Below are 17,859 nucleotides of genomic sequence, written 5' to 3'. Positions count from 1 at the left end.
TGCTGCGCACACCCAGGGATTATATACATGCCTAGATTTTAATTAGAACAGCATTTCACTTTCGGATCAATTGTTCATTATGGGGTTTTTTTTTTTTTTGTGCAAAAATGGTCTTAAGTTAATAAAACGAATCCTAATTGAATGCCAGACAAATGATTTTTGACCAAAAGCGAACCCCGCGTGATTCGTTCGCCCAAATCCCCAGTGACCTTTGCCCTTTTTGTGTGTGTGTTTGACGCAGGCTTGCAGAAACTTCAACGACAGCGGCGCTTGTGTGTCTCGGTGTCCTCAACCGGTTATGTACAACCCCGCAACCCTCCAGCTGGAACCCAATCCCAATGTCAGATACACGTACGGAGCGTTCTGCATCCAAAATTGTCCATGTGAGTACGGCAGGGGAGAATAAAAACACGAAAAAGATCCAACGGTATACAGTTTGGTTTGGATGTTCTTGCGCGAGTGTGTGTCTCAAAAAATACAAATCAAATAGGAGTAAAAAGCTGCTCTATGGTTTCCTCCAGACAACTTTGTGGTGGATCATGGCTCCTGCGTTCGAGCTTGCCCGAGTAACAAGATGGAGGTGGAGAAGAACCACGTCAGGATGTGCGTCCCTTGTACTGACATCTGTCCTAAAGGTGAACATCTAAAAGCTATAATCAAGGCTTGGCTTATTAGCAAAGCTCGACAACTGGTGTTAATTTTTGCACACACAATTGCACTTTTTGGCTTTTACTTTGCACTCGAATTCGGAAGGCCTGTAATAAGCTTCACTCTTCAGGGAAGATGTTCCACTAGATTTTGTGGAGGGTTTTTTTTTTTATCCACAAGGGTTTTAGTAAAGCCAGGTACTATTGTAGGTGAGGTGAGGAGGCCTGAGGTGCTGTCAGATAGGGGAAAAATCATTCCAAAGGTGTTTAGTAGGGTTGAGGTCAGAGCTCCAACCCATGTAAAGCATATATTCATGGAGCTGGTTTTGTGAAACGAAGCATCGTGATGCTCTGACATGTTTGGGTCTGGAGATTCAAGCGAAGGAATACGGAATGCACCCTTCGACATCCTTTATAATTGTATGCCTGCAAATTTGTGGAACAGCTTGAGCAAGAACCACATATGAGACAATCTTAAACTGAGTGGGAAAGTTATTTGAATGTAGTTTTAATCCATACACTGGGTCTATGTAATTGTAATATATTATGACCGATTGGGGCTTTTTTGAAAACAGTTGTCACAGCAGGTGAGTGGAGATGACTGCACATGTTTAGAGTCATTTCATTTCGTATTTAAACACAAATCTAAAAACGGTAGTTGGTCATCCAGGGACAAGCAAATTCCATGCAAACCATATCACCAGTGAATCCAAAACCCAAGCAAACAATAATGAAAGGTTTGGTCAATCAGTTGTAGGACCTCAAATGCTCTTAAATAGTGTGTGTTGTGTGATTGTTCTCAGGTGTGTGTGATTAGTAAACAGGTGACTGCGAAAGTGACCGTGTCGGATGTTGGAAAGTGTCGTCTTCAGCAGCCATGTTTTTTGGTTCTCCAAGTTCTCCAAGGGTGTTCGAAAATACCAGACAGCATCCTGTTCTCTTTAATCCGACTTTCTTCTTTTTTAGCGCAGATTAAAATTATAAATTAGAGCGTCGCACTTCATTCTTTTTACCACAAAACCAAATCAGTTATGAATATTAAACTAGCAATGCTTATAGTTGTTTAAATAATATCTTCAAGTCATTAGCTGCGTTTAAGTGTTTGTTGGTGTGTGTTGGTATTTGAGTGTGTGATGGAATAGGAACCGGCGCTTTGCACGCGGCACAGACGGTCGACTCGAGCAACATCGACAAGTTCATCAACTGCACCAAAATCAACGGCAACCTCATTTTCCTCGTGACCGGAATCAAAGGGTGAGAACTCTCTCTCTCTCTTCCTCACTGCCTCTTCTTCCTTCTCTCCTTTGCCCTTGCTTTGCAGCTTACAAGCCTGGCAATACAATTTTTTTTGGTAACGTAATCCATCTCCGAACTTGATTTCCCAGGAGTGGGCTCGATTTTCCGCAACAGAATTTCAATTTTACTTGAACTTTAGGGCTTTGCTGCACATATGCAAATTTTTTTTTTTCCTCCAGAACCTGGAGTCTAGTCACCTGTATAAGGTTTTTTTTTTTTATATGGCAGTTTTATACATTTTTTTTTTACATGCCATCAATCAGCTAGATCGTCAGTACTCAAGCTGACGTGTCGCTCTGAGAAGACATTAGTCCATCTTTCTCTCCATGAGATTTTTATTAGCCCCTTAAATGGCTCATGAGCTCACTCATGCTTCTCTTCACTCTCTATCAGAGACATGTACCACGGTATCAGAGCTTTGGACCCTGAGAGACTCAGTGTGTTCCTCACAGTAAAAGAGATCACAGGTAAGGAGCAGCTTTTGGAGTTAAATGAATACAATACAATACAATACAATGCAACAGAGGGGAAATGAATAAACTCATGGGAGCAGGAAAAAAAAAAGATTATATATATATATATATATATATATATATATATATATAAAAGTAAATAAAAATCCTAAATAGAAAATCTGATGTCTTCGTATTACAGGTTACATTTACAGCGCTTAGCAGACGCCGTTATCAAGAGGGACGTACAAAAAATTTTAAGAAGTCTTCATTAATGAATACTACAATAGGTTGCAAACATACAATACCATCAGCATGAACTCCATTGGGAGGAATTATAGCACTAGTAAAGTGTTTCAGGAAGAAGAAGCTCTTTATCCGTCGTTTGAAGATAGACAATGACTGATCAGCCATCTAGGGGAAGTTCATTCCTTCACCTCGGTGCCAGAACAGATAAAAGTCTTGATGTACGCCCTGTGTACCCTGAGAGATGGTGGGACCAGTTGAGCGGTGCCAGAACATCTGAGGCAGGGTGATGCAGTGCGCAGAGAAATCCAGTGCCTGAACAAGCACCTGAGACGCCAGTGTGGATATTAATGGTCGAATTCTTCTGATGTTGTAGAGATGAAATGGACAAGAGCGTGTCACATTAGCAGCATGCAAGGAAAAGGATGGCTCATTGTACATGGTTACTCCGAGGTGCGAGCAGCGGTTTAAAGGGAGATCGGAGCGCTGTGCAGAAATATCAGAAGATCCTTACCTGGAGATGAATCACCTAGGATGACCTGGGATTGATACTGGTTTACTGATCATAAGGTCAGGGGTTCAAGATGTTATTATTGGGCCCTTAAACAAGGCACTTACCTTTTTCTGCTCTAAGGGTGCTGTACCATGGCTGGTCTTGTGCTCTGATATGTGAAAATTAGGGAAGTGGTAGCTCAGTGGTTAAGGTTCTAGGTTACTGATCGAAAGGTCAGGAGGATCAAGACCCAGTATGACAAAACTGCCACTCTTGGGCCCTTGAGCAAGGCCCTTAACCTTCTGCACTTCCGGAGCAGAGTATCATGGCTGACCTGCGCTCTGACTGCAGCTTCCTAACATCACTGGGAATTGTGAAGAAAGAATTTCACTGTGCTATAATTGTAAAAAAAAAAAAAAAAAAAAAAAAAAAAAAAAAATCACCTTTACCTTTAATAAAATATGCATAAAATAAGCAAAATGTAGTCATTTAAACTGTAAATATTAAATGAAATCAAATCACCCATTTTATACACAACAATAAATAAAATGAATAAAAAAATAATATAAATATATAGAAATATGAATTTGCATAGAAATATGAATATTCAATTACATGGGCCATAAAAGAGTATTTTAAGAAAGTGTGTTTAATATAATCTGGATGGGAAAATATTTTAAATGATGAACATTTTTCAATATTTGTTATTAACAATAATAAGAATTTATTGCTGCCGGTGGTGAAACGGTTGATCAAAATAAATAGAACTCCGTCTTTCATCACATTAAACCCGTCCCTCTGACCGTCTCCGATCTAATGGGGTGAAACTTTTTGGTAATGAAAGAAAAAAAAAAGTAATAGCGCCTCTCAAGAGGAACACTCATTATATAAACATATTATTGCACACCTTCAAGTCAATGATAAACCTCTGTATTGTATTGCATTGTATTGTATGGTGTTTTGTAGTGTTGTTTTTTAATTACCCCATTTTTTTTTTTTTACTTTAAATAATAAACTGCATTTTTTTCATACATTTTATTTATTTTTTTTTTTTTCAGGTTTCCTGAACATCCAGTCATGGCCGGAGAACATGACGGACTTCGGGGTGTTCTCCAACCTCAGCATCATTGGAGGACGAGCACTTTACAGGTGAATGCGTGTTGATAAAAGAATCGTGTAAGTGTACATTCTGGGATTGTTAGGAGTATTTATGAGGTTTTCTCCCTCAGCGGCGTATCCCTGCTGATCCTGAAGCAGCGTTGGATCACATCACTGGGCTTCCAGTCTCTGCTGGAGATCAGCGCCGGGAACGTCTACATCAGCAACAACAGCCAGCTGTGTTTCTATCACACGCTCAACTGGACGAGGTTTTTCCGCTCGGCGGGTCAGAGAGCGCTGCTGAACAACAACAAGGAGGCGCAACAGTGCGGTGAGTCGATCGCACTCCAACGCCAGGCCTATGGACGAGCTTAATTTATGGAGGAGATACAGTAAATGAAAAAAAAAAACGGAGGAGAATATCCCTTTCCACACCTAACATACATGAAATCCTTCCTAAGTGCAAACCTGGTTTACAGGGGGTTGATGTCAATGGCGTGCTAATGGGTTTGTAGTGAGGAGAATCGATTGTGCGTGTTAGCCGTCTCGCTCATTATCCACTTATCCATGCAGGCCAGCGAAGCAGACTGTGTTTGATATATCAAGTATTCATGACCATGTCTGTTTCGGTCTAAGGATACAGGCTAACAAGGCGGCGAATTCTGTGAGCTTTGGCCTTTTATAGAGTTTCGTGGATGTTTTCAAATAAAAATTATAGTTTTTCTGTAGTATACGAGGAACAAAGCCTGTCAGGTAACTGCACTTTCACTGTCCCTCATAGAAACCCCTTTTTCATTCATTTCCCAAAGTAAACTTTGTGTCCCGCATGACTCCCGGCATCCGTTTCTATTCTGAGTATACAAATTTCCAGTGGTTTTCCCGCAGCAGATTGCAATAAGACACAACATGACCAAGGTCTCCAAAATATGACACTCATAATGTCACGTACACTGAGCAGGGCATTGAGGAGCAAACTAGGTCTTGACGTCTCGCTCTGAGCTCCAGGGAAAGGTTTTCTGTTTCTGCAGTGAACTTATTAGCCTTTATGTGTGTGTTTTACAGTTACAGAGCAACGTGTGTGTGATAAGCTGTGTTCAGAAGCAGGATGTTGGGGTCCCGGGCCTGACCAGTGTGTATCCTGTAGGTACTACAGCCGTGGGAGGACGTGCGTGAAGTCCTGCAATCTTTATCAAGGGTAAGTATGTTAGTACTGCATGCTAGGCTAGGCTAGGCTAGGCTAGGTTAAACTGATATAGCTGCAACAACAGTGTCTGCACTGCATGCAAATAAAACCGGTCTACACTGAGGCCTACACCTAAATATCCTCAGGTGTGTGTGATTAGTCAACATGTGACTGCAAACGTGAGCAAGTCCACTGATGGGAAGTGTAGTCCAGGGTGGCCTTATTTGTAGGCCATGATGTGTTCTGGGAAGCAGAGTTCTCCAAAGTATTTGAAAAATATCAGACAGCATTAAAGTTTCTTCAGTCTGACTGCCCCTGTTTTTTAGTGCAGATTGGAATCAGCAAATGTCTATTAAGCAAGTAACAATTTAAATATCTATAGACACTGCTATTGTTTTGTGGTTTGGTTTCTCATTTTTTTTAGGAAATATTGTAATTTTTTCCTTTAGACTCGTTGGATGTTTACATGTTGTCATTTCACAAGGGCCCAACAATTGCATCTTTGCGTTGCTGGAATTCCAATTCATGACCTTTGAAGCCAAATTCCACTGAGACACTCCCCTTTGGCTTGAAATAAAACTAGAACTCTCTTGTTTGGATTTTTGCCCATTCTTCAAGGCAATACTGATCCAGCTCATTCAAGTTAGACAATTGGTCTTGGTCTACAGCAGTCTTCAAGTCATGCCACAGATTACCTATTGGATTGACGTCTGGGATATGATTAGTCATTGCAAGATATTTGCTTTAAGATCACTCCTTTGTAGCTTCAGATGCATTTTGGAGTTACTGTCCTGCTGCAAGAGGAGTCTTTCAATGTTTACTGTGGGAATGGTGTTTCTGAGGTGATGGGAAGTGCTGGGTTTGGCCACATATTACATTTTAAACTTTAAAACTGATGCCTGTTATCTAGCCACTGTTCCAAGGTTCTGCTCTTTGGCATGTACTTGGTGGTATCAAAAGGTTTCGAGACTAGTTTTGTAACACGCCAACAGAAGGCTGCACTCACAGTCACAGGGAGCACGGACCTTCATAAGTCGGTGTGCGAATAAGACATCGTCCAGTACAAATTGGAAGCTGTTCAACCGGCAACCCACGTGCGTTACCACATCTGCGATTCCATCATAGACAGCAAGTTAGAACAACGAACAAACATGAAATTTTGCTTGAAACTGGGCAAATCTTCCCCAGAGACGTTTGACATGATTCGGCAAGATTACGGCGATGCTGCAATTAGTTGTTCAGGGTGTTTCGAGTGGCACGCAGACTTCAAGAGTGCAAGATCACTAGAAGACGATGAGAGATCAGAAAGGCAATCACCCCCCGAAAATGTCTAAACCATTCAGCAACTTGTGCCTGATGATTGTCGGAGAACAATCTACAACATTGCTGCCCTTTTTGCTGTGTCATATGGAACAGTCCAGGCGATCTCCATGTGTGATTTGAACATGCGCCATGTTGCTACTAAGTTCATCTCCAGGCTGCTGATTTGGGAGCAGAAATAAACACCACGTCAAGTCTGCCAAGAATTCCGTCAGTGTGCCGTGGATGAGCCGTCCTTCATGTCGAGGATCATTTTAGGTGACAAAACTTGGGTGTATGGTTACGGCTCGGAGATGGGCTCTTCCTCTGTGAAGACTATTGCTTCGTCCCAATGACCGGAAAAGGCGAGGCAGGTCCGCAGCTTGACCAACTGCATGCTAATCATCTTTTTCGACATTCGAAGCATTGTAAGTTGAGAATTCGTCGCAAGGGCCACACCGTCAATAGTGAGTTCTACTGCCGGGTTTTAAGGCGTCTGAGAGAGGTCATTACAGACAGAGCTAGAACTGAGCTGGTCTCAAAACCTTTTGATACCACCTTGTATAACCTATGGACAAATATTGCAATTTCTGCTGTATACCTGTAAGTTTTTGTGGGTGGTACTTTTTCTTGTTAGAGTTGTAGTGATGCCATATATATATATATATATATATATATATATATATATATATATATATATATATATATATATATATATATATATATATATATATAAACATTGCATTTAAAGGTTTTATATTAAAGCTGTTATAATGCAACAAAACAGCAAGTAAGTGAATACTTTTGCAATGTTCTATTTCAATGAAAAACTGAAGTAAAAAAAAAACAAGACATGTCTTTTGGGATACAGTGGAGGGAAGGCTGTGTGTACTCTAACTCACCCAGCCCGACCCCAAGAAGACGGAATTATTTTGAATTATTCATGGTTTGTCTCACAGCCCTGGAGCTCTGGACTCTCTGAGCTCTGGGGTTTGAGGAGCAGAAACAATACAAAGAGCTGAAGGGTCACAGTTGAAATCTGCTGATATTTGTGGAAAACCTAAAAGCTTGTTTTATTCCAAGACTGAATGTGTGTATGTGTGTGTATACAGAGAATTCCGGGAGTTTGTCAATGGATCAGTGTGTGTGGTGTGCGATAACCAGTGTGAAAAATCTGGAGACAAAACACTGACCTGTCACGGACCAGTAAGAACCAGTTTGTCTCTCTTTCTTTCTCTCTCTCTATCTGTGTCTCTGTTTCTTTATCTATCTCGGTCACCTACTCGGATTAATTTCCTACCTCTCTCTTTATCTGATCGATCTATCTATCGATCTATCTATCGATCTATCTATCGATCTATCTATCGATCTATCTATCTATCTATCTATCTATCTATCTATCTATCTATCTATCTATCTATCTATCTATCTATCTATCTCTCTTTTTTTGTATGTCTATCTTGCTTTGTCTTTCTATATGCCTTTTAATTGTTCTCTCTGTGTCTCGATGTCTTTTTTTGTCATTCATTGTCTGTCCATCCATCTATCTATCCATCCATCCATCCATCCATCCATCCATCCATCCATCCGTCTGTCTGTCTCTCTTTATCTATCACTCTCTCCCGTTTGTCTACTCTGAATGTTGCTATATCTCTGTCTATTGATTAGTCTCTCTCTCTCTCTCTCTCTCTCTCTCTCTCTCTCTCTCTCTCTCTCTCTCTCTATCTCCTCTTCAGGGTGCAGATCATTGTATGAAGTGCGCCCACGTAAAAGACGGGCCCAGCTGCGTGGAGAAATGTCCTGATGGGCTGCAGGATGCCGAAAGCTTCATCTTCAAATACGCCCACAGCAACAACGAGTGTAGACCCTGCCATGCTCATTGCACCCGGGGGTATGTGTGTGTGTGTGTGTGTGTGTGTGTGTGTCTGTGTTCATTTCTGATGAGTGCTCCAACCCACAATGGCTGCCAGAAAAAAACAAAAAAAAAACACAGCGCACTATAATGAACCATCAGCAATTAGATCCCTTACTCATGATGACATCATTTCCTCATAATTCAGCAGCAGCCTGAGTTTAATAGCGATAAGTCTGCACATTTAGAGTGTGTGTGTGTGAGAGAGATTTTCCGCCAATAAACTTGTACACCGCACTGAATCTAGTGCAGAATTAAATCTCTAAATCACATTGTATTAAACGTACAAACCGCTGTGGATTGTGGTTATTATTCTCGGCACCCGGCGGCGAATCCGAACCTGCCTCCGAGTTCACGGCTTTAATAGAAAGGATTTTAATTGGGAGCAACTTGTCCATTAGAGCGCAGTGTCACTGCGAGGAGTCCAGCTGAGACATTGAATTCTTCGGCTACAAGTGCATTCCGGGGACATGTTCAAACCAGGGACATTGTGCACTGTCGACATTTCTCTGTGATTTATTTTTTTTTGATATGAGATAAACTTGAATGAACAATGGAAAATCGTAATTGTGTACTACTGCTACTGATAACATTCCCACATGCATTTCAGGTGCACCGGACCTCGGATTCAGGACTGCCTCGGAATGATGGACAGGTAACAATAAAACTTGTTCATGCATGTTCATGTTTTTTTTTTTTTTTTGACATTCTTGGCTGCCTAAATGTTTTTTTCATTGCAGGACTCCTCTGATTGCAACCGGAGTGTTCGGGATGATGATCGTGATCGTGGGGCTCGGTTTTGCCGTTTACTTCAGAAGCAGGAGCATTAAGAAGAAGAGAGTGCTACGCCGCTTCATGGAGTCAGAGGTACGGAGAACTGAGATGGGATCTGCTGTGTGTGTGTGTGTGTGTTTAGGTATATATAGTGTATGTGAACGTATTACTGTAATAACTGATCTGGGATCTGTGTGTTGATCAGCTCTTGGAGCCTCTTACATCGAGTGGAACTACAATGCATCAGGCTCAGCTGCGTTTGCTGAAGGAAACCGAACTCAAGAGCGTCAAAATCCTGGGCTCCGGAACCTACGGTAGTGTCTACAAGGTAATCGAGTGATAAAGAAGAAGAGATTGGCGTTATATATTACATTTATGATAACTGTACATTATGCAATTATTTTATTCTTTTTAAATCAGGGCATCTGGATACCAGAAGGTGAGAGTGTGAAAATCCCAGTGGCCATAAAAGACCTCAGTGAAACTACAGGACAGAAAGCCAATGCTAAATTTCTGGATGTGAGTCACATCGACGTTTTTTTCCGTACCTGAATCTCCGTATATGTACGCCGGGATATTCGGTTTAATACAGTTAATACATGAATAATGTTTCAGCGTCATTAAGAGCGGATATAAACTATATTCATGCACACGCTCTCTAGATAAGTGCAGCAGTGTGTGAACACACACACACACACACACACCGATGCACAAAGGCGAGTACATGCTGAGGGTCACTCTCACTAATGGCGGTCACCTCTTGTGAGAGGCGATGGAGCACTAGACACACTTTCTCATTATTTTTTTTTCCATCTCTTTCTTTCACTCTTTAAGACTTCATGGATAATGTTTAGTCTGGGATTTGAGAGGACGGATATTGATGCCCTCTCTCCTTCGTCGTCTTCTTTTTTTTTTTTTCACCCCTGAAAGACTCTTCATTCTTTGCCTGTTCTTACTTTTCTTCAAGGCCGGCATTAATGCACAGCCTTTTCGATCCATTCAGGATTAAATAAAGAGGGGGGGCATCTTTTAAAAGCATTGCATGGTCGTCAGGTGAATGCTAGAATGATCACGAAAGCTTCATCTATTCTTCGCGGCGTTCTATATTACAAGGTCGTGTTTTGTTTTTTGTGTGTCCCCCTTAGGAGGCTGTAATGATGTCCAGCATGGATCATCCACACCTGCTGCGTCTGTTCGGGTTGTGTGTGAGCCCTGATGTGCAGCTGGTGACTCAGTTCCTGCCCCACGGCTGTCTGCTGGACTATGTCCGTGAGCACAAGGACAGTGTTGGCTCTCAGCTGCTGCTTAACTGGAGTGTTCAGATAGCCAAGGTAACAGTGTCCTGCCAAGAGTAAGAGTCCCCATTTAAAATTTCCTGTAAAAAAAAACCCTGTAAAACTTTTTCCAGAAGAGTCTCCAGGAAAAGTGTCCAATAGGCATGTGCCATAAGGGTCACCAATAAGAGCTCCTAGTAAGACGGTCCTGTAGGTGTCTCCTGCAAGAGTGTCAAGTTAGTGTGTCCTGGTACACGTCCTCAGTAAGAGTTCCCTGTATGATTCTCCTGTAAAACAAAGTCCCAGAAGAGTCTTCAGAAAGAGACTCCTATAAGCATGTCCCATAAGAGTGTCCTGTAGGTGTCTCGTGTAAGAGGGTCCTATGGGGGTGTTTCCTGGAAAATTGTCCCGAAAAAGTGTCCTGTAAAAGTGCCCGGTACATGAGTGCTTTAGGTATCTCCTGTATGAGTGTCATGTAAGACTGCGAGATAAGAATCTCCTGTAAGAGTGTCCAGTTTTTTTCTTTAATCAACAGTCATATGCAGCTGGATCTTCTCAACCTATGAGTCTGAAAAGATTCCCAGTGGAAACTTTGCCCATTTCAGTAATCTCTTGTCCCCTGCTCAGTTTTGACCCTTGAAAGACGTGGCCTTGCTTTCTGGCACCTTGAGTGCATTACTCAAGTCAAGTCAAGTTTATTTGTATAGCGCTTTTCACAACAGACATTGTCTCAAAGCAGCTTTACACAAATCAACAGTTAACATTAGTGTGAAAAATGCCAATCAGCTTATATTACAATATGCATATAGGTCAAACAGTTAACCATTTAGTGTATTTTACAATGGCATAAGCGATGTCTGACTTGCTGACATACTTGAAAGCTTTATTTTATTTTTTTTGCCACGACTTTCACTTTCTCCTCCTCACTTGCCTGCATCATTGTCAAGTCACCTGTCCGCCTCGAACTGATGGCTTGAGTAGAAGAGACACACAATGGCTCTTCATCACAAAGAGGTTCGGACACCAACTTAATGACTTCTATCAATCATGCGGCCACCTGCGACACGTCCCTGCTGTTGGAGGTTGTCGCGGTCACGCCGCAGCCTGATTGGTAGCAGATCCTCATTTAAAGATGTTGCGTGCCACATGGAGAAATAATAAACGGGTTTCTGGTACTGCAAGCATGATGTACGAGCAGGGAGGATTCTCCAGTATCTCCAGCTGAATCAGGAATCCTGGCCTTTCTCATCTGCCAGGCTGTGGTGCCATTTCATTGCATAACAGATTATTGATGAACTAATTAACTGTGGAAGTACATTTTGATTGGGTATAACAGAGCTATGGTGTGCTGAAATGTGTTTTCTTTCCTCATTCCATGTGCCCAGTTAGTAAATTAAAGCACTCAATAAAGCTGTCAAGAAAACCCTGGCAGCCTGGTGTATCCATGCAACCACTGACATTGTGACTGATTTATGACCTTCTTGACCACAATGAGAAGAACCTTCATGTCACTTCTTATTTGCTCTCCTTCAACCTCCTTCTCTTTTCTTTATATAATGTGACATTATTTCAGTTTCCTCTATCGCAATAAAATGCTGCAGCGCAGTACATTTAGGGTACAGGGAGAAGTTTTCTTTGACTATTCATGCCCTCACTCACAAGCCATACTGACTGGTTTTGCAGCAATGCACTCTGCGCAAAATACGACATATGGGGCCATGCAAAAAAAGGATGGCTGCTAGGCTAATTAGAAGATTTTGATCAGGTTACACTTCCCTCCATTATGCCCAATGCATGATGCCCTTGCTGCCTGATTGGATATCACACAAGTTTTTAGTGACTGAATAAAATTATTGCAGGGCTTAATACTGAACCTTGAGGTACTCCATCAAAATAATATACTTGTAAGAAAAGTAAATAAAAAAAAATTACCTGGGGATAAATATTTTTCAGGGTATGATGTACTTGGAGGAAAGAAAGCTGGTCCATAGGAATCTGTCTGCTCGTAACGTCATGGTGAAATCCCCAAACCATGTCAAGATCACCGACTATGGGCTTGCTCAGCTTCTGGGTGCAGACAGTGAAGACGAAGACAAGGTTAGAACCTCTTCATCAAGCCAAAGGGACATTCTTCATACTTAAAAAATATTGCCTATTTCTTTTCCTGTTCATCTGCAGACATTTCACATCAGTTGGATGGCACTGGAGTGTATTCACTACCAAAAGTTCACACACCAGAGTGACGTTTGGAGTTATGGTAAGGAACCTCCGTGTTTTGAATCGCATACAAGCTCTTTCTGAGTGGGCAATTATAATATTGATTAATCAGGAGTGACCGTCTGGGAGCTGATGACTTTCGGAGGTAAGCCGTACGACGGCATTCCCAATCGCGAGATCCCGGATATTCTGGAAAAGGGAGAACGTCTGGCTCAACCTCCAATATGCACAATAGACGTTTACATGGTCATGGTCAAGTGTAAGTTCTTAACTCGTTTTTTTTTTTACAATGTGGTCAAATCTGAATGCCTTATGTCTAATTATTTATATCGAATTATATACAAATACAATTATATACATGATTTTATAAGATAACCCAGTACCATTAATAAGCACCTTGCACCATATTGATAAAGATGAGTAATTAGGGTTGTCGTATGAGCTTTAGAAAGGGAATTAACTCGGTGTGAAGTGGAAACATGCAAATGCTCGACAGGGATTAAATGATTCTATCAGCAAGTAAAAGAGAATTTTCCATTTATTTACGTTGCATTGATTCATTTCCTGCTAAAAGGAGCTGCTTCAGGAGTTTTTTGTTCCTTGTTAATGATCCTTTCGTCCTCGCTCAAGGCTGGATGATCGATGCTGACAGTCGGCCCAGGTTTAAAGAGCTCGCTACAGAATTCTGCAAGATGGCAAGAGACCCTCAGAGATACCTGGTCATTCAGGTTAGTAGCAAAAAAAAAATTTTTTCACCTCTTAGATCTGACACTAGAGAGTATCAAGATTACCTTTTGTTTCAGGGGGATGACTGCCTAAAGCTGCCCAGTCCCACGCACAGTAAATTTCTCCACAGTCTCTTGGATGACGACGAACCTGGAGATATGATGGATGCTGAGGAGTACTTGGTTCCTCGAAACCTTAAAGCTCAATCCAATGTTTCCTCCCATCCATCCGGCCCTAATCTTAAATCCAATCAGGTGAGGCTGTTAGTACATATTTATATGGCACCTCCTTAGATAATAATCAGACCCAAGATTAATAGTTTTTTTTTTTTTTCTGGACTTCCATCGCATGTTGAATGACATACAGGCACCGAGTTATGCGACGTTAGAAGCACAGGGTTGTGAGGCAGCCATGGCATCTGGTGAACTGTTGTTTCCTGCAAAATCTGCAAAAGAGGAGCAGCTCTGCCATGGAAAGCTGAAAAAGAATATTAGCACTGCCACTGCGACAGAGGACAGCAGCTGTCGGCGCTACAGTGCAGATCCCGCTGCAATTCTGAAAGACAGAACACAGAGGAGAAGTCCTGACGAGGATCGATGTGTGGCTGCCAGGAATGACAAGAGTTCCTCAGGTAACCTTTTCTACTGCAGTAGTCCAATGTTTTATGCTACATGAGTGATCTTTTACAGATCCTTGTGTTATGTAGGTGAATAGATTGAAAGCTTTGCAGGCTCCCTCGCTTTCATTCTTGACTGCATCTTCGAGATGTCATATTAAAAATGCTGTTTTTTTCTTAACTCCAGACCCTATTGAGGAGAATCCTTTCATCACCCACCAGAAAAACCGAGAGGTTCATGCACTGGATAACCCAGGTTACCATGGCAACCCTGACGGACAACTCAAGCTTGAGGACGAGAACACTATTCTCGGGCACAGAAAAGACGAGATGATTCAGGAGACACTGAAGAAAAGCATGGTGTCTCTTCCTGGGCTGTCCAGAACAACAAGCAGGACTACAAACAGCCATGTAAAAAATGTTCACTTTACACTTCCACCAGATCAGCCCCCTCACAGTGGACTAATGAGTCAAAACGGTCACCATTTCTATTCGGGTCATGATCATTCCACTATGTGTGTCCTACCTTCAGTAACAGGACAAATGTGCCACATCAGCCATCAAATCCAACCGGGATCTCCTGGTCCTGCTCGCACCTTGCATCAGCACGATGGCGTTAAAAGTACCACCAGTGTTCTACCAGGCCATGCGGTCCATCAAAGCGGCACAACGCAAACAGCTCACTCTGGAACAAACAAGAAGTCCTTTCCAACAAACAATCCAGAAAAGCGACATCAAAACCTTCCAGCCAGCATTCCACCGCACCCTCCAGATCCCTTGCTGGTCTGCAGGAACAGTTTCATCTACAAGCAGAACGGCAGTGAGAACCCAGAGAACCTGCCCGAGTCCAGTCTGAAACCAGGAACGTTTCTGCCTCCTCCACCGTATAGGCACAGAAACACTGTAGTGTAACATCATGACCACCCTGGTTCCTCAGAGACTGCTTCTTCTACCAGCATGTTAAAGACATCATTTTCATCTTCAACACATCTTGCAACCCTTCTGCTGGATCTTTACGAGAATTTTCCTCAGCATCAAACTGTATACTGTGTATGTATATACGTATAGCCGAACTGAGAGAGAACAAACTGTACCTTTCAGACTTTTATACCTCTGCATCATCCTCAATGTGTGTGTTTGTGTGTGTGTGTGTGTGTGTGTGTATTATATGCATATCCTTTGTAAATTCGGAAAGATACAGGAGGCTTTTATAATATATTTTTAGAAAAAGCGAAGGCACCTGATTGTTTATATAATAAAAAGTAATAAAAGTACTTGCACATCTATTTTTCCTCCTCCGTGTGAACATGTGTGCTGTTCTGAGACGGCAAAGCCTTAATCAAGAGGCTGGTTTAATCCTCTCTGACTCACTCGTGGATGTTATTTAATAAAAAAATGCAGCGTGCAAGACATCTCCGGGGCAGAACTGCGAACGTTTCCCCGCTGGCGTTTTGAAAAACGGACAACAATGAAATTGTTTCCCCTCGCAGTCTTGTACATCTATGTTGAACCTGCTGTATTATTCCTGGTTGTGGACTGGCACAGTGTCTTTTACGATGTATATTTTTGGATTATGATCACTACACAATAAAAACGATTACGGTTTCAAAATTAAATGCTCCGTACCGCCTGTATTGATTGAGTTGAAAACCTTCTACCGGGTTTACCAGCGTGTGTTTGGACACCCAGCGTAACCTGGGGGCTCGTGAATCGATCAGGCCCTAGCAACCGGTTTTTTCGTGTTCTCTTTAAGATCCTGATGAAGGCATGACTACGGTCTTTAATCGCAATGAATGCTAAGGAAAAATGTATATCGTCTCAGCGCTCTCGTGGTGGCAGGATGTAAAAAGGAAGCTGTTGGAATGAGATTAGTGTAATAGCAGATGACATTTTAAGGCAGATTAAGTCCATTTGACAGCACGGAGATACAGTCTCCCTCGGGCTAAATAGAAAATAAGATAGAATAATACATTTCCTGCTGTTCCGCTAGATCATTTTCCTCGCTCTCATAAGAATCTATTGAATATTAAACCGTACTGGGTGCACAATCTTGCCCAAATGGTTAATTGATAAACTCAGTACTCAGTGTTAGCATAGCTTGTCATTTCATGTGGATAAACAATGCTAATTCCAAGCTCTACAGTACAACACCTCTATGGTGGTTTTATTTTTCCCGCCAGATGTGCTAATAGGGTCTATGGATCGAAAGATAGATCATCTCTTTGCAAGCAAGCTTCTTTTCGTTAGCGGTGCTAGCATTCGAGGCGTGAAATTTCCTACTGGAAGATATCGAATTTCCAAATCTGCTCCGGATCTAATATTCTTGAAGCTGCTCTGCCGTACCGTGTTATACACATCCAAGTTATTCTTTAGCACGATCTGCCTCATCAGCATCAAATAAATAACCAATCAAATCAGAGATGGTGAGATTTACAGTACGGTTCACAAAGGAACTGTGTGCATGCAAATGGAAAGTGAGGTAAGTTGTACTGTAGGCTACATAGTTTCTAAAACGTTCAAACCCTGACAGTGATATACAGCGATGCAAATATTTGTGCGCATTTAACACAATGCAGTGCGTTCAGAATTTGTTGTGATGAGACACAATAACTGGGGCTTTTTTCTTTCAAGATGCCTTCAAACAAATAAAAGCAATGTGGGAAAGTTATCAAGTTCGGAATCTAATTTTTTTTACTTTGATTCATATGTCTATAGATAGATAGACAGATAGACAGACAGACTCCGCCCCTCTTCAAGACATGGCACTTGTTCATTTGAATTTGCCTATACACAAAATAATAAATACACATTTGAGTACAGGAAATCAATTATATAACAGTAAAAGACCCCTATAATTCATCATATTGACTAGGAATTTGTAGCACAAATTGGTTTTCGGAACAAGAAAAATGAAACGGAATTCTAAAATTAAAGGTCATCTGATATTTCTGTTGTGTTTCCCTTCATTTCCGAGCCCCCAGACATAGGATCAGTCCGATAGGTTTGTGTAAATTCCACAGCGAGTAGCATTTAATTAATTGAGTGGTGACATTTGGATGGAGGGAGAGTCGAGAGTAGAAGATATTTGTCTCAAAAAACAGCTTAGCTTAACAATAGGTTGTATAATTATAAACACCCCCTCCCCTCCCCCCCAGATCTCGTATTCGACTATATCATGGATAGTTTGGCGAAATAATATATACGACCGAATCTTACATTTCAATTGCTGATCGTGTAACATTGGTCATTCTGGGTCATTTGCAGGAGGTGAAGGCTGAAAAGTGATTTTCCTGTATTTTCCGCTAGAACGATCCATCTTACAAATCCCCCGCTTGTGCTTTTTCATCCTCCGTATGAATATTTTCCACACGAAAGACTCCATTGGTAATAAAGCCTTGCAATCGCAAATGAATACATCTTTATGCTACACAGGATCCATCTTCAGTTGCAGTCTGACCTTTGACTGGAATTTAGCACCGACACTGGAGACTCCTTCCATATATGTTTAATAAACATGTGTTTTCCATGAAAAGTTTTTTCTTCTTTCGTTTTTTTCTGTTTGGTGCTCATGCGTCATTTCTATTTCATACATATTTTCTTCTTTGTTAAACATTGAAGTAATTAAA

General features: G+C 41.5%; 1 protein-coding gene across 1 annotated transcript in view; it reads left to right on the top strand.

Moving 5' to 3' along the window:
• LOC310715538 (receptor tyrosine-protein kinase erbB-4-like) overlaps positions 1 to 15,849 on the top strand; it is a 44,982-nt gene extending 29,133 nt beyond the window's left edge. Inside the window, exons 7-27 of the mRNA XM_083522021.1 lie at positions 242 to 383; positions 522 to 635; positions 1,775 to 1,901; positions 2,337 to 2,410; positions 4,193 to 4,283; positions 4,364 to 4,563; positions 5,295 to 5,427; positions 7,827 to 7,920; positions 8,451 to 8,605; positions 9,237 to 9,281; positions 9,367 to 9,493; positions 9,606 to 9,728; positions 9,821 to 9,919; positions 10,546 to 10,731; positions 12,628 to 12,771; positions 12,853 to 12,931; positions 13,004 to 13,150; positions 13,522 to 13,619; positions 13,695 to 13,871; positions 13,984 to 14,248; positions 14,421 to 15,849. Of these exons, the coding sequence (XP_083378147.1) occupies positions 242 to 383; positions 522 to 635; positions 1,775 to 1,901; positions 2,337 to 2,410; positions 4,193 to 4,283; positions 4,364 to 4,563; positions 5,295 to 5,427; positions 7,827 to 7,920; positions 8,451 to 8,605; positions 9,237 to 9,281; positions 9,367 to 9,493; positions 9,606 to 9,728; positions 9,821 to 9,919; positions 10,546 to 10,731; positions 12,628 to 12,771; positions 12,853 to 12,931; positions 13,004 to 13,150; positions 13,522 to 13,619; positions 13,695 to 13,871; positions 13,984 to 14,248; positions 14,421 to 15,145 (3,345 nt within the window). The 3' untranslated portion in view covers positions 15,146 to 15,849. The remainder of the gene's footprint in view (positions 1 to 241; positions 384 to 521; positions 636 to 1,774; positions 1,902 to 2,336; positions 2,411 to 4,192; positions 4,284 to 4,363; positions 4,564 to 5,294; positions 5,428 to 7,826; positions 7,921 to 8,450; positions 8,606 to 9,236; positions 9,282 to 9,366; positions 9,494 to 9,605; positions 9,729 to 9,820; positions 9,920 to 10,545; positions 10,732 to 12,627; positions 12,772 to 12,852; positions 12,932 to 13,003; positions 13,151 to 13,521; positions 13,620 to 13,694; positions 13,872 to 13,983; positions 14,249 to 14,420) is intronic.
• The last annotated feature ends 2,010 nt before the right edge of the window (positions 15,850 to 17,859 follow it).

This window comes from Silurus aristotelis (assembly GCF_946808225.1).
Source record: "Silurus aristotelis genome assembly, chromosome: 20".
NCBI classification, from domain to species: Eukaryota; Metazoa; Chordata; class Actinopteri; order Siluriformes; family Siluridae; genus Silurus; species Silurus aristotelis.
This window is presented reverse-complemented; position numbering and strand designations above follow the sequence as displayed.